The following is an 11,212-nucleotide window of genomic DNA, read 5'->3' on the forward strand; positions in this document are numbered from 1 at the left end:
ATATGATTATACTTGGGAAACTTAAAGGACCAAGGAGCACCAGAAACACCTCAGAAACAAAAGAATACGGGTTATATTCTGTTATTGTGACTCTTATTAGTGTCCCGCTCTATGAAGTTGTGTTCTCCCTGCTTGATACTGTATGTATGACCTTCATCAGCTTTATCAGTGGCTACAAGGTTTATCTCCTGTACAAGCACAAGAGAGCCCAACCGCTTCACTCTGACAGATTTCTCCCCAGAGACCAGAGCCACCCCGATGATCCTCCTGCTGGTGAGCACCTTTGTCACTTTTTACTTGCTCAATTCGATCTTGGCACCATATAAGCCAACCATGACAGCCATTTAGTTGATGGAAATGCTTTTCAACCTGAAAATACCTGAAGGTTTCCAGGAATTCCTGGGCTGTGCTTTATTTGAGGTCTTTTTTGGGAGCTCTTTTGCTGAGCTATTGGGCAAAACCAAGTTTTCACCTAACCCCTCAGCCCTAGCACTCAAAACAGCCCCAGCCCTAGCCCTAGCCAGGGATGTACAATTAGAAACTTGTTTCTCTAGGGAACGTAATTATCATGATTTTATCTGTGTAAAATGTATATTCCAACTTTACCAAATGAACTATTGAGCAATATTGAACAAGGAAGCTTGACATTCTGAAAATGTTACATGAGAAATTAGTCAATTGTCTAAGATACAACATAAAATAGCCAATTCTCATAATGACAGTATTGATCCGCATGATATTGCAAATAGGTTGTTGAACTGAATCAATCAACCTTATCCTCTCAATAATCTATCAAGCTTGCTATTACTTTTTTGCCTTGGATATGTTTTGTTGCCCTGGCATGTTTCCTCCTGCCCCGTTTCTAAGACACACTCTACACTCCTTAGGTGAGCTTCAAGCATCCCTTCTTTATCTCAAGGTAGCACAAAAGAATAGGGAGAGGTTGAGGGCCAGCTTTGAGGAGGCAGAGGATTCAGACCAGCTCAGGTTTTCCCTGCAGATTGTCCCTTCTTCCATGTCTGTGAGAATTCAGGATGGTTCTCACTACTCCTCTATTCTGTCTCTAGGGAAAAGGTTGTGCTTGGAGATTTTAAGGAAGGAACGAAACTGTCTGGGTGGTTTCATAGTTAATAGTTCCATGAGAAAAGACTAATATTCCCGGGAGAAAACACTATTGCCTTGGTGAAATATAGATAAAACCGTATCCTCAGATGAATAAATGGAATTTGCTCTTATCTCCCACCTGACCTGTGTTTCATGTCAGCTTGTCCTCCCCCCACCAAGGTCTAGCCACTCACAAGCTGCCCAGCTGCTAGGGCTGGATGGGCAGCAACATGAGATAATTCTAAGATAATCAACTAAATTCATGTTATTTGGCAATTTTCTCTCATATTTCAAAAATAGTATTCATGCCATTATTTTTATTCTGATTTTTCTCATTTTGGAATTTAGGGGAAAATATTTTCTTAGAAATACTGGTATTTAAAAAATAATTTCTAGAGGATTATGTAAATGTTCCCTTAGAAAATGAACACCTCTTTTGATCTGGACTCTGTAAAATTAACGTGAAAAATTGTAGCTAGAATGCTTGAAAACTTACCTGTTTGGTATATTTTCCTTTAAAAGGAATATTATTTTTTTAAAGCAAATAATAAATTCTTATCCCCAATTCTTTACTTTTTACATTTGTCACATGCAAGATTATAATTTATATGATATCTCACACTGTCTGGGACAATGACCACCAACTCAAAATAGTTCAAATAGACATTTCTCAGAGTCAGAGCAGAAAGCAGTTGATTCCATTTCTGCAGGAATGGGGCATCACCTCAAATCGTGCAGTCTAGCGAAGGGAGGCAAAGTACAGGAGATGGAGCAGGATTTTTTACACCCTGGACTGAGCAATTTTACCACACAGTGCACTCCAGCTATCCCAGATTTTGTATCAGAGCTCGCAATGTGTCATAGAAACCCACTCCACTTAAGAACAGTAACTATACATTACAAAGTTTGCTGATGTAGCAAAATGGTTTGTTCAAGACTAAGCAAGGGTACAAGGGGAAGAGTTTTTCTGGAACTGCAGCCCTAAACTATGGCACTCTTCTGGGGGTCAGCTTTCTGAAAAAGCCTCACTTCCCCGGGAACCCACTTGATACAATTTAGCAAGATAAGATCAAAATGGAGACACTTCTTTGGACACCAATCTTGGGATTTCAGAGAAAAACTCCAATCTTTTTTCTGCCCTTTATAGAAAGTATAAAATTGCAATGTCTAATGAGGTTGGTGCTGTACAAAGAAGCCTTCCCTCATTCATTATATTCAGGTTTCATCTGCAGCAAGATTTTTACACAAAGGATGAGATCCAGGTAAAAGCCTTTCTGCAAATACATTTTGTATCATGCTTCTTTCCAGTGTGAATATTGTGATTTATACTGACCCTTATGTTCCAGGTAAGGGCATGTCTTCCTTCAGCACATTTGTAAGTCTTCTCTCCACTCAGTATCCTGAGATGCAAACTCAGAGATGAACCTGGACTATAGATCTTCCCATGCCAAGTCCAGAGGAGATTTCTTCCCAAGCAGAAAATTCCTGCTGATTAACAAGCTCTTTCCTCCATCTTTATGTCTTTATCCATGATTGCAATCTTCTAGAAATTTTCTGGAGACAATTCAGGGATGAAGTGAGCCTGAATGTTTTTCACATGAATTACATGAATGAGGTTTTACATGTAGTATGGGATCTTTCATGTTTAGTCAGGGACTAATAGATATTGAAAACTTTACCATGATCCAGACACTCAAAAGTTTTCCCCTAACATGCACTCTTTGTTGTTAAACAAGATTTAAGCTTTGCCTGAAGGTTTTCACATTCATGAGGTTTCTGTCCAATGTGGATATTCTCATGTTTATCAAGACTGTTGCATCATGTGAAAGTCTTTTCATAGTCATTACATTCATAAGGGTTCTCTCCAGTGTGGATTCTGTGATGGGAAGTAAGATTGCTGCGCTGTATGAAAGCCTTTCCACATTTGTTACATATATAAGGCTTCTCTCCAGAGTGGATTCTCTGATGTTTAGCAAGACTGAAGCAATATGTGAAAGTCTTTCCACATTCGTTACATTCATAAGGCTTCTCTCCAGTGTGGATTCTCTGATGGATAGCAACATGGGAGCTTTGTGTAAAAGCCTTTCCACAGTCATTACATTCATAAGGCTTCTCTCCAGTGTGAATTCTCTGATGTTTAGCAAGACTGGAACAATATGTGAAAGTCTTTCCACATTCATTACATTCATAAGGCTTCTCTCCAGTGTGGATTCTCTGATGGATAGCAACATGGGAGCTTTGTGTAAAAGCCTTTCCACAGTCATTACATTCATAAGGCTTCTCTCCAGTGTGAATTCTCTGATGTTTAGCAAGATTGGAAGAATATGTGAAAGTCTTTCCACATTCGTTACATTCATAAGGCTTCTCTCCAGTGTGGATTCTCTGATGGTCAGCAAGATGGGAATGCTTTGTGAAAGCCTTTCTACATTGCTTACATTCATAAGGCTTCTCTCCAGTGTGGATTCTTTGATGGTCAGCAAGACTAGAACAATATGTGAAAGTCTTTCCACATTCGTTACATTCATAAGGCTTCTCTCCAGTGTGGATTCTCTGATGGTCAGCAAGATGGGAATGCTTTGTGAAAGCTTTTCTACATTGCTTACATTCATAAGGCTTCTCTCCAGTGTGGATTCTCTGATGGTCAGCAAGATGGGAATGCTTTGTGAAAGCCTTTCTACATTGCTTACATTCATAAGGCTTCTCTCCAGTGTGGATTCTCTGATGGTCAGCAAGACTGGAGACTGATGTGAAAGTCTTTCTACAGGCGTTACATTCATAAGGCTTCTCTCCAGTATGGATTCTCTTATGTGAATTAATATAGGAGCGATATGCGAAAGCCTTTCCACAGTCATTACATTCATAAGGCTTCTCTCCAGTGTGGATTCTCTGATGTTCATGAAGACTGTCACTCCGTGTGAAAGTCTTTCCACATTTGTTACATTCATAAGGTTTCTCTCCAGTGTGGATTCTCTGATGTAGAGCAAGTTTAGATTTGCATCTGAAACTCTGTCCACACTGATTACATTCATAAGGTTTTTCTCCAGTGTGGATTCTCTGATGTTGAGCCAATTTGGAACAACATTGGAAATCCTTTCCACATTGATTACATTTGTAAGATTGTTTTTCTGGGTGAATTCTCTCATGTTTAGCAGGAGTAGATCGCTCTCTCAAAGTCTTTCCATGTTTCTTACATTCATAAGGTTTCTCTCCAGCATGGATTCTCTGATGCTTGGCAAGGGAAGAGAATACAAGAAAAGTTTTATCACATTCATGACACTCGGGTGTTTTCTCTCCAGGATATATATTCTTATCCTTAGAAAGACTGGAACTCTTTCTTACAGCTTTTTTGTGTGTGTTCCATTCACAATGTTCCTCTCCAGTGTAGTTTCTTTTCTGTTTAGCAACAACAGCCCTGTATTCACTATATTGAAAAAGGTCTTTCCATGAGATCATTTTCAGATTTGCACTCATCTTCTTCATATCAAACCATGTCTCTGCATCTGAAAGAAACAAACACACATATGGATAAATATACCATCTAATGCTGGCTGATAATAAAATCCACTTTTAATTGCTCCAGGCAAAAAAGTTTCAAACTGAAATGGACAAATTCAATCATTTTTAAATGCTATTAACTCACACCAATAAAGGGAGGATTCAATTAACACAGAATTCCACCCATAAAACAATGAAGTTGGACCCCCACAACAAAGCTGAGAAAAAGGCAAGGTAAAGGTTCTCATAATTTAGAAACCACGCTATGAACTTTGAATGGCTGAGTAACCTGATCCAAATCCCTGCAGCAGAGATTAGAACTCAAAATTGGAAACTGAGGCTTCTCAAGCCATTGCACTACATAGATGTGCTCCATTTTGCTTCCAATCATTTCTTTCAAATTTAATTTCAAACACCACCTAGCTGTGCATCACTGGGAATGTGCTTCTTTGCCTCAGTTTTCTTTTAGAGTGAAGATAATTATTGTACCCAATTCCCAGGTTGTTGTGAGCATCAAAAGAGATAATATCTATAAAACTCTTGGCACACAGTAGGCACCATATGTTGTTAACTACTATCATTGTCACCATGATTTTGATTCTCTCCACCTCAACTCTTCCTTCCTTCATAAACTTCCCTTCCCTTCTTTATATATACAAATGTCTATTGAACATGATGCATTTTTATAAAAAACACTTTACTTTGCCTGGATTAGCTAAGAATAAATGTCATAAACTGTTGCTTATTTTCAAAGCATTTCCAAGTTTATATGCTGGATTTAAAACTTCTTGACAGCTTCTCTTTGTACATACCCAGGGCTTAATGCAATGCATACACTAGACCAGGTGCTTAATCTATGTTTATTGATTGGTTGCCATTCCCCAGGGCTAACCCCACTCAGTGCTTGCATGCTGATCCCTCTGAGGTAACAATCTGTTTCTATTTCTGTGTCTTTCCTGCAACCTCTCACCTATGAACAAATTCCATAATGAAGTTAATAAGGGCCTAGGGCTCCTGGGGCTTTTATGGAATAACCAGGAGTCTTTCCCTCAATATCCCTAACCTAAGGGAAGCTTTCAGTTATGTAATGAGTGACTTGGATTTAAGTGAGAGAGGGCTGCACAATGTCACTGGCCTCACTTTCCCTCACAGAGCCATCTGCATCTCGTGGCCAAGTACAGATCAGGATTACTGCAGAAGGCTCTGGTTGCAGGGGAAGACCTGTGCCTTTTTAAGGTAAGATCTCCCAACAGGTCTCCTGTGACTGAGACTGCACCCATTCAGTATTAAGGCTAAGGAGCAATGGAGCAAAGAATCTCCTCTCTCATCTAGGCTAAAAAAATCTCAATAAATAAAAAAGAATGAATGAAGACTCGGAAGAACCTCAGAGGTTCTGGCCAAAGCAGAAATTACTGCAATTTACACTCAGTCTGAGTCAATGAGGACCCAAACAAAAACCAAATGAATTTAGCAAGGGATCTATGGGTGGTCAATCAGAATCAGACTGATTTTGATTTAAGGTTTGTTCATTAAGAAAGGAATTGGGGCAGCTGGGTGGCCAGTGGATAGAGTACCAGCCCTGAAGTCAAGAGGACCCAAGTTCAAATCTGGCCTCAGACACTTAATACTTCCTAGCTGTGTGTCCCTGGGTGAGTCATTTAACCCCAATTGCCTCAGGAAAAAAGCAAGGAAAGCAAGAAGGAAATCTATTCAGGTATGGTTCTATGGTGAAGAAGGGGAGGTAGGGGGATGGGGATGCTTTTAAGAACATTTGTAGGTAAGAGTATATGATAACCTAGATGAGCAGAGGAAAGGAAGGAAGAAAAGAGAAGGAAACAGGCAATGAATGAAGAAGAATGGGAAAGAGAGAGAAGGGAGGAAGGGAAGGAAGGAGGCAGGAAGGGAGTCTTCCAATTGATCAATTCCAGCCTGTGGCCAGCTTTACTCAGAGGTTGCTGTTTTTCCTATGTATTTGTGTTTAATGTAGCCTGCATGGGGGAGTTGGCAGAGGATGAAAGGGGGGAAAAGAAGTAAAAAGTGCACAGCAGAGAACAGAAGAAAAACTACAAAAAATGAAAAGGCAAGGGATGGTTCTGAATACAATATCTTTCATTTATGGTTTATAGAAATTTATTATTACAGATTTTGAATCCTCCTTTAGGTTCTGCTGAACATAAAACATTTTTAAAATTTGTTCTTTTCTGTCTCTTGCTATTTTGTTTTTAATTTTAAATAAATATTTAAAAAGTAAAAATAAATGCTTTTAGCCTTAAGGAAGGTCTAAGAAAAGTCATATTAGACAGCCTAAGCCCTCTTTCTTTGGTTGTAGACAATTGGACAGCCCCAAATTTCCAATAAAGACTTTCACTAGGATCATTGATTCTTCATTAGAAGGGAACTGAGGCCATGAAATTCAAGTCCCTCATTTTACAGATGAAGAGACTGAGGTTCAGAGGTTCAGAGAGGTGGTCAGGATCTCACTAACACAAGAGTCTGAAAAGGGATTCCAAGCCAGTTTTCCTATCCACACGCCCATTACATGAAGAAGCCTCTGGGACAGCATCCTGCACCCCAACTTACAATTCACTCACCAGGACAGGAGTTCCTCAGGCCTCCTCTCTCCACATTAGAGATGAAATCTTCTCTGGGAACTGGAAGTCCTGGGGAGGGGGAGGATAATGGGTGTGAGCCTTGAAACTTGTCATTATTCATCATTGCAATAGGGCCAGGGTGTAAGGCCCACTGGGTGGTTCAAAGGAGAACTGAAAGTTGGTTTTCAGGGTGCTTATTGCCAGGAGAAGGGGGCAGAGGGGAAAGGAGGCCATGCAAGCAATCTGGAATGAGAAGATGCTGATTTTGCTGCCTCCTTCTCAGCAGGATGGCCACATCCCATAGGTTCCATTTTCTGGACATTAGGGACTGCTGGTATCACAGAGAAGGAAGCACCAGGCCTGCAGTCAGGAAGCCCAGAGTTCAAATTTGAATTTAGACACATCCTGGCTATGTGACTCTGGGGAAGTAATTTCATCTTTTTGCTTCAGCCTCCAGACCTGTAAAATGGGGATAAAGATGGTGGCCAAAACAAAGGGTTTTGGTGGAGATCAAGTGCTACAATGCGCATGACGAAAGCTCTGAGCACAAGGCCTGCAACCCAGCAAATATATGGAAAGACTTCCTCCCTTCCTTTTCTCTCCTGTATCTGCACAGCCCTTTGGGGGATGTATGAAGGAAAAACAAAGGCCCACTTGTGCTGGGGATTTATGAGTTACACCAGGAGCAGTGAGGTAAAAAAAAATTTTTTTAACCAAAAGAACCTTGCAAAGACAAAATGGTTTCCCCAAGAGGAAGGGGTTCCTTCTCCTATCCCATGTTCAGTAAAAGGGGGCAGGACCCGTTTTCAGTAGGTTTGCAGACAAAACTGCCAGGTTACCATCCTATAATGCAAACACCATATGTACAATAACCAGGAAGCAGGAGGACCTGTCTCTTGGGGACAGGAGACAGCCTTTGGGCCTTTCTGAGAACTGGTAAAAGCCTGAAACTCTACACCCTAGGGAGGGGATGGTGACACTCCTGTTGATGGCAGTTCCAGAGTTCCAAGGGAAGCACTCCTTACCCAGGGAGAGCAAGTTCTCGGCATTCTCCAGCATGACCTCCTTATGCAGCTCTTTCTCATCTGGGTTCAACAGACCCCACTCCTCAGGGCTGAAGTCCACAGCCACATCCTTGAAGGTCACCAGCTCCTAAAACACCAACACCCAGAGCACTTCAGAGTTGAAGCACACTTCATAACTGATCTAATCCAATGCTCCTCAATGTACAGAAGGGACCTGAAGCAAGGAGGAGGGATCTGCCCAAAGGTGACAGCCCTTACAGGATTCAGAGCCAGCATTGAAACCAAAGTCCTCCAAAGACCAGTGGAATATAGAGAAACACATCTTATATTTTCTGGTGGAATAAAATTGAGAAATGTCTTACTAGGAAATGGTACTGCCTGTGCAATCGGGAAAGTTATGGGTTCTATCCAGAGAGAGATGAGGATTTGTGGATTTGAAATCAGACAGTGCCATGTTAAGAAAATGGCATGAAATGTTTGTGTGAAACTAGCAAGTATTATGTGTTGTAGAGCTAACATTTCCATGATCACTGAAGAGAAAAAAATATCTTGTGAATTTTCCAAAAGCCATAAATTAAGTCTTATCCACATGAAAACACTATCCTCCCCCCCCCAAAAAAAAAAAGTATCTTTTTTTCCAAATGCAAGTACAGACAGTTTTAAACATCATTTTTGTAAGATTTTGCGTTCCAAATTTCAGAATCACACACTTCTTAATGGATCTGGCCCAATGATCATCAATTTACAAAAGCAAACTGAAGCAGAGAGAAGGGATTTACTCAAAGGTCACATCTCTTATGAGAACACTTTGAAGCACAGTCATGCAAACTATACACAGCTGGGGTGGACACAGCTGCCGACATATTGTCTTCCACATTAGAATGGAACCTGCCCTTATGGGCAGGGACTGATTTTCCCTCTTTGTATCTTCCATATATATTCATACAAAGTCCCTTCCCTTTCTAAATGCCATTGCTTTGACTGAAGCAATGGTAAAGGGAGAGAAGGGCAAAGTATGAGCTGAGTGTGATGAAGTGATTCTAGAAGTACCTAATTGCAGCTGACAAGTCTCAGGAGATAAAGAAAATAAAATGGAATAAAAGAAAACTTACCAAGAAGCAAAGAAACACTGGACAGCTCCTGAACCACGGGTAACATTTGTTAGGTAGGTTTGTTTTATCGAATCTGCTCTTATGTTCTGCTAGTTACCTGAAATTTTTTTTTTCTTCTCTTATTCTTTGAGTACAGAGGAGCTATTGAAATACATGGGATCCACCTTACAGTGGTTGCTGGAGAGCCAAACCAGAATGGATCATCTCTTGGAGAGGATAATACAAAGAAACTGAGAGGAAGTTGCTGTTCTTTGACCTCTCTCACTGAGAGGCCATTTGCCTGACCTCTCTTCTCTTCCGTCTGACTCCAATTTATCTCATTCCCAGTCCCTAACACCTGTGTCAGCAAAGGCTGCCCTGCAACTCCTTCAGATGCTATGGATCCACAGCTGGGGAGGCTCTCGGGGAATTGACCTGTCCCTTAATATCTTGTTTTGTATTTAAGGTTAAAACAAATTATAATAGGGGCCACTAGATGGGGCAGTGGATAGAGCATTGATCCTGCAGTCAGGAGAACCTGAATTCAAATCCCACCTCAAACACTTAATACTTCCTAGCTGTGTGACCCTGAGCAAAGTCACTTAACCCAATTGCCTCAGCAAAAAATAAATTAATATTATAATAATAACCACAAAAATGGTAAAGACAAGAGATTCAGAGAGATTTGGGAAGCTCTGTGTGGTAGGAGATGAGCAGCAGCAGGGGGACAATTTCTGCTCTGCTACCAGCCACGGAAAGGACAAGAGCTGGGGAAGCTTGTTATCTGCTCCAGACAACAGGGTCAAGGGTTTGAGGAAAGTCAGTGGCTGCAGGAGGGAGCCTGACCACAGGACACAGAGAGTGGCTAGAAGAGGTGTCTGTGTGTGTATGTGTATGTCTAGTGGGGAGATGGTGCTGGACTAAAGCAAACACATGATACCCATAGGACAGACACTAATGAGTGAAGGGGTCACCCTTGTCAGGGACCTGTATTGAGGGAAAATGTAAACAAACATGTGGGGGCAGCAACTGGGGGAAGCGAGTTAGTGCTCAAGATGCCAAAGGGACAGTGAATCAGCCCAAAACATGCAGAGAGGAGGGCAGTGTTGTTATTACTGCATTCACTTTCCTGACCATTTTTGTAAAGTAAGGATCCATAGATAAGGAAGATGACCCTCCTACAGACCATCCTCCAGATCCATGGAAATGGTCTCTTGGGCTGATGTGGCCACATATATGGGCAGAATACTCACCTGGGCTGGGGGTCTGCAGCTCTCAGGCGCCATTCCCTCTGGCTCCAGGCTTCCTGCTTGGGCCAGGCCTTGGTCCTCTGCAGGCTGTGTGTGGGGGGGATGATTATAACTGCACAGATGTTGTGCCCTTCTTTTCCTGGACAGGGGGCTAGCCTATGGAAATTACAGAGGGTGAGGTTCCAGGGGAGTTACTAAGCCCTTGGCACTGACCTTAGGGCAGAAACCCCAACCCACAGGAGAAGGGAAGCTGAGAGGCAGATTGAAAAATCTAAAATGACGGAGTCAAGATGGGAGAGAAGAGGCAGGATATTGCCTGAACTCTCTCAAGTTTCCTATAAAATAACTTTCAATTAAGAGTGGAGTGACAGGACCTATAAAAGGATAGTAAGAAAATTTTCCAGCCTTAAATAATTTAGAAGGATTGCAGGAAAGATCAGAGCCCCAGTACAGATCAACAACCGAGGCCCAGTGTCTGATAAACCAAGATTAATTAAATTGGTTCAGGGGAGGAGAGGGTGGTGAGGTGCAAAGTCATCAACCTTACCTCCTCCTCTAGAGCCACCTGGTTTCAGTGGCCAGATATAGATCAGGATGACTGGAGATGTACCTGGAAGCAGTGGCTAAGCTTCTCTCAGTCTGAAGGAGACAAGACC

General features: G+C 41.6%; 2 protein-coding genes across 2 annotated transcripts in view; both read right to left on the reverse strand.

Moving 5' to 3' along the window:
• LOC127556806 (zinc finger protein 665-like) overlaps positions 1 to 7,218 on the reverse strand; it is a 52,339-nt gene extending 45,121 nt beyond the window's left edge. The window contains exon 1 of the mRNA XM_051990250.1: positions 7,191 to 7,218. The gene's annotated coding sequence lies outside the window, so the exon portion shown is untranslated. The remainder of the gene's footprint in view (positions 1 to 7,190) is intronic.
• On the reverse strand, positions 2,923 to 10,592 carry LOC127557679 (zinc finger protein OZF-like). Its single transcript, XM_051990986.1, has 5 exons — positions 10,560 to 10,592; positions 8,216 to 8,342; positions 7,191 to 7,259; positions 3,930 to 4,229; positions 2,923 to 3,845 (listed from the first exon to the last, which is right to left on the reverse strand). The coding sequence occupies exons 1-5, from the start codon at positions 10,590 to 10,592 to the stop codon at positions 2,923 to 2,925; spliced, it is 1,452 nt and encodes a 483-aa protein (XP_051846946.1).
• Between the last annotated feature and the right edge of the window lie 620 nt (positions 10,593 to 11,212).

The sequence above is a fragment of the Antechinus flavipes genome, chromosome 3 (assembly GCF_016432865.1).
Source record: "Antechinus flavipes isolate AdamAnt ecotype Samford, QLD, Australia chromosome 3, AdamAnt_v2, whole genome shotgun sequence".
In the NCBI taxonomy this organism is placed as follows: Eukaryota; Metazoa; Chordata; class Mammalia; order Dasyuromorphia; family Dasyuridae; genus Antechinus; species Antechinus flavipes.

Coding starts and splice junctions, on each gene's coding strand:
- LOC127557679 (XM_051990986.1), bottom strand. CDS start 10,592: ATGGCGCCTGAGAGCTGCAGACCCCCAGCCCAG. Junction 8,343..10,559: donor GCTGCAGACCCCCAGCCCAG/GTGAGTATTCTG, acceptor TTGGTGTTTTAG/GAGCTGGTGACCTTCAAGGA. Junction 4,230..7,190: donor CCTGAGGAACTCCTGTCCTG/GTGAGTGAATTG, acceptor GAATTCACCCAG/AAAAACAATCTTACAAATGT.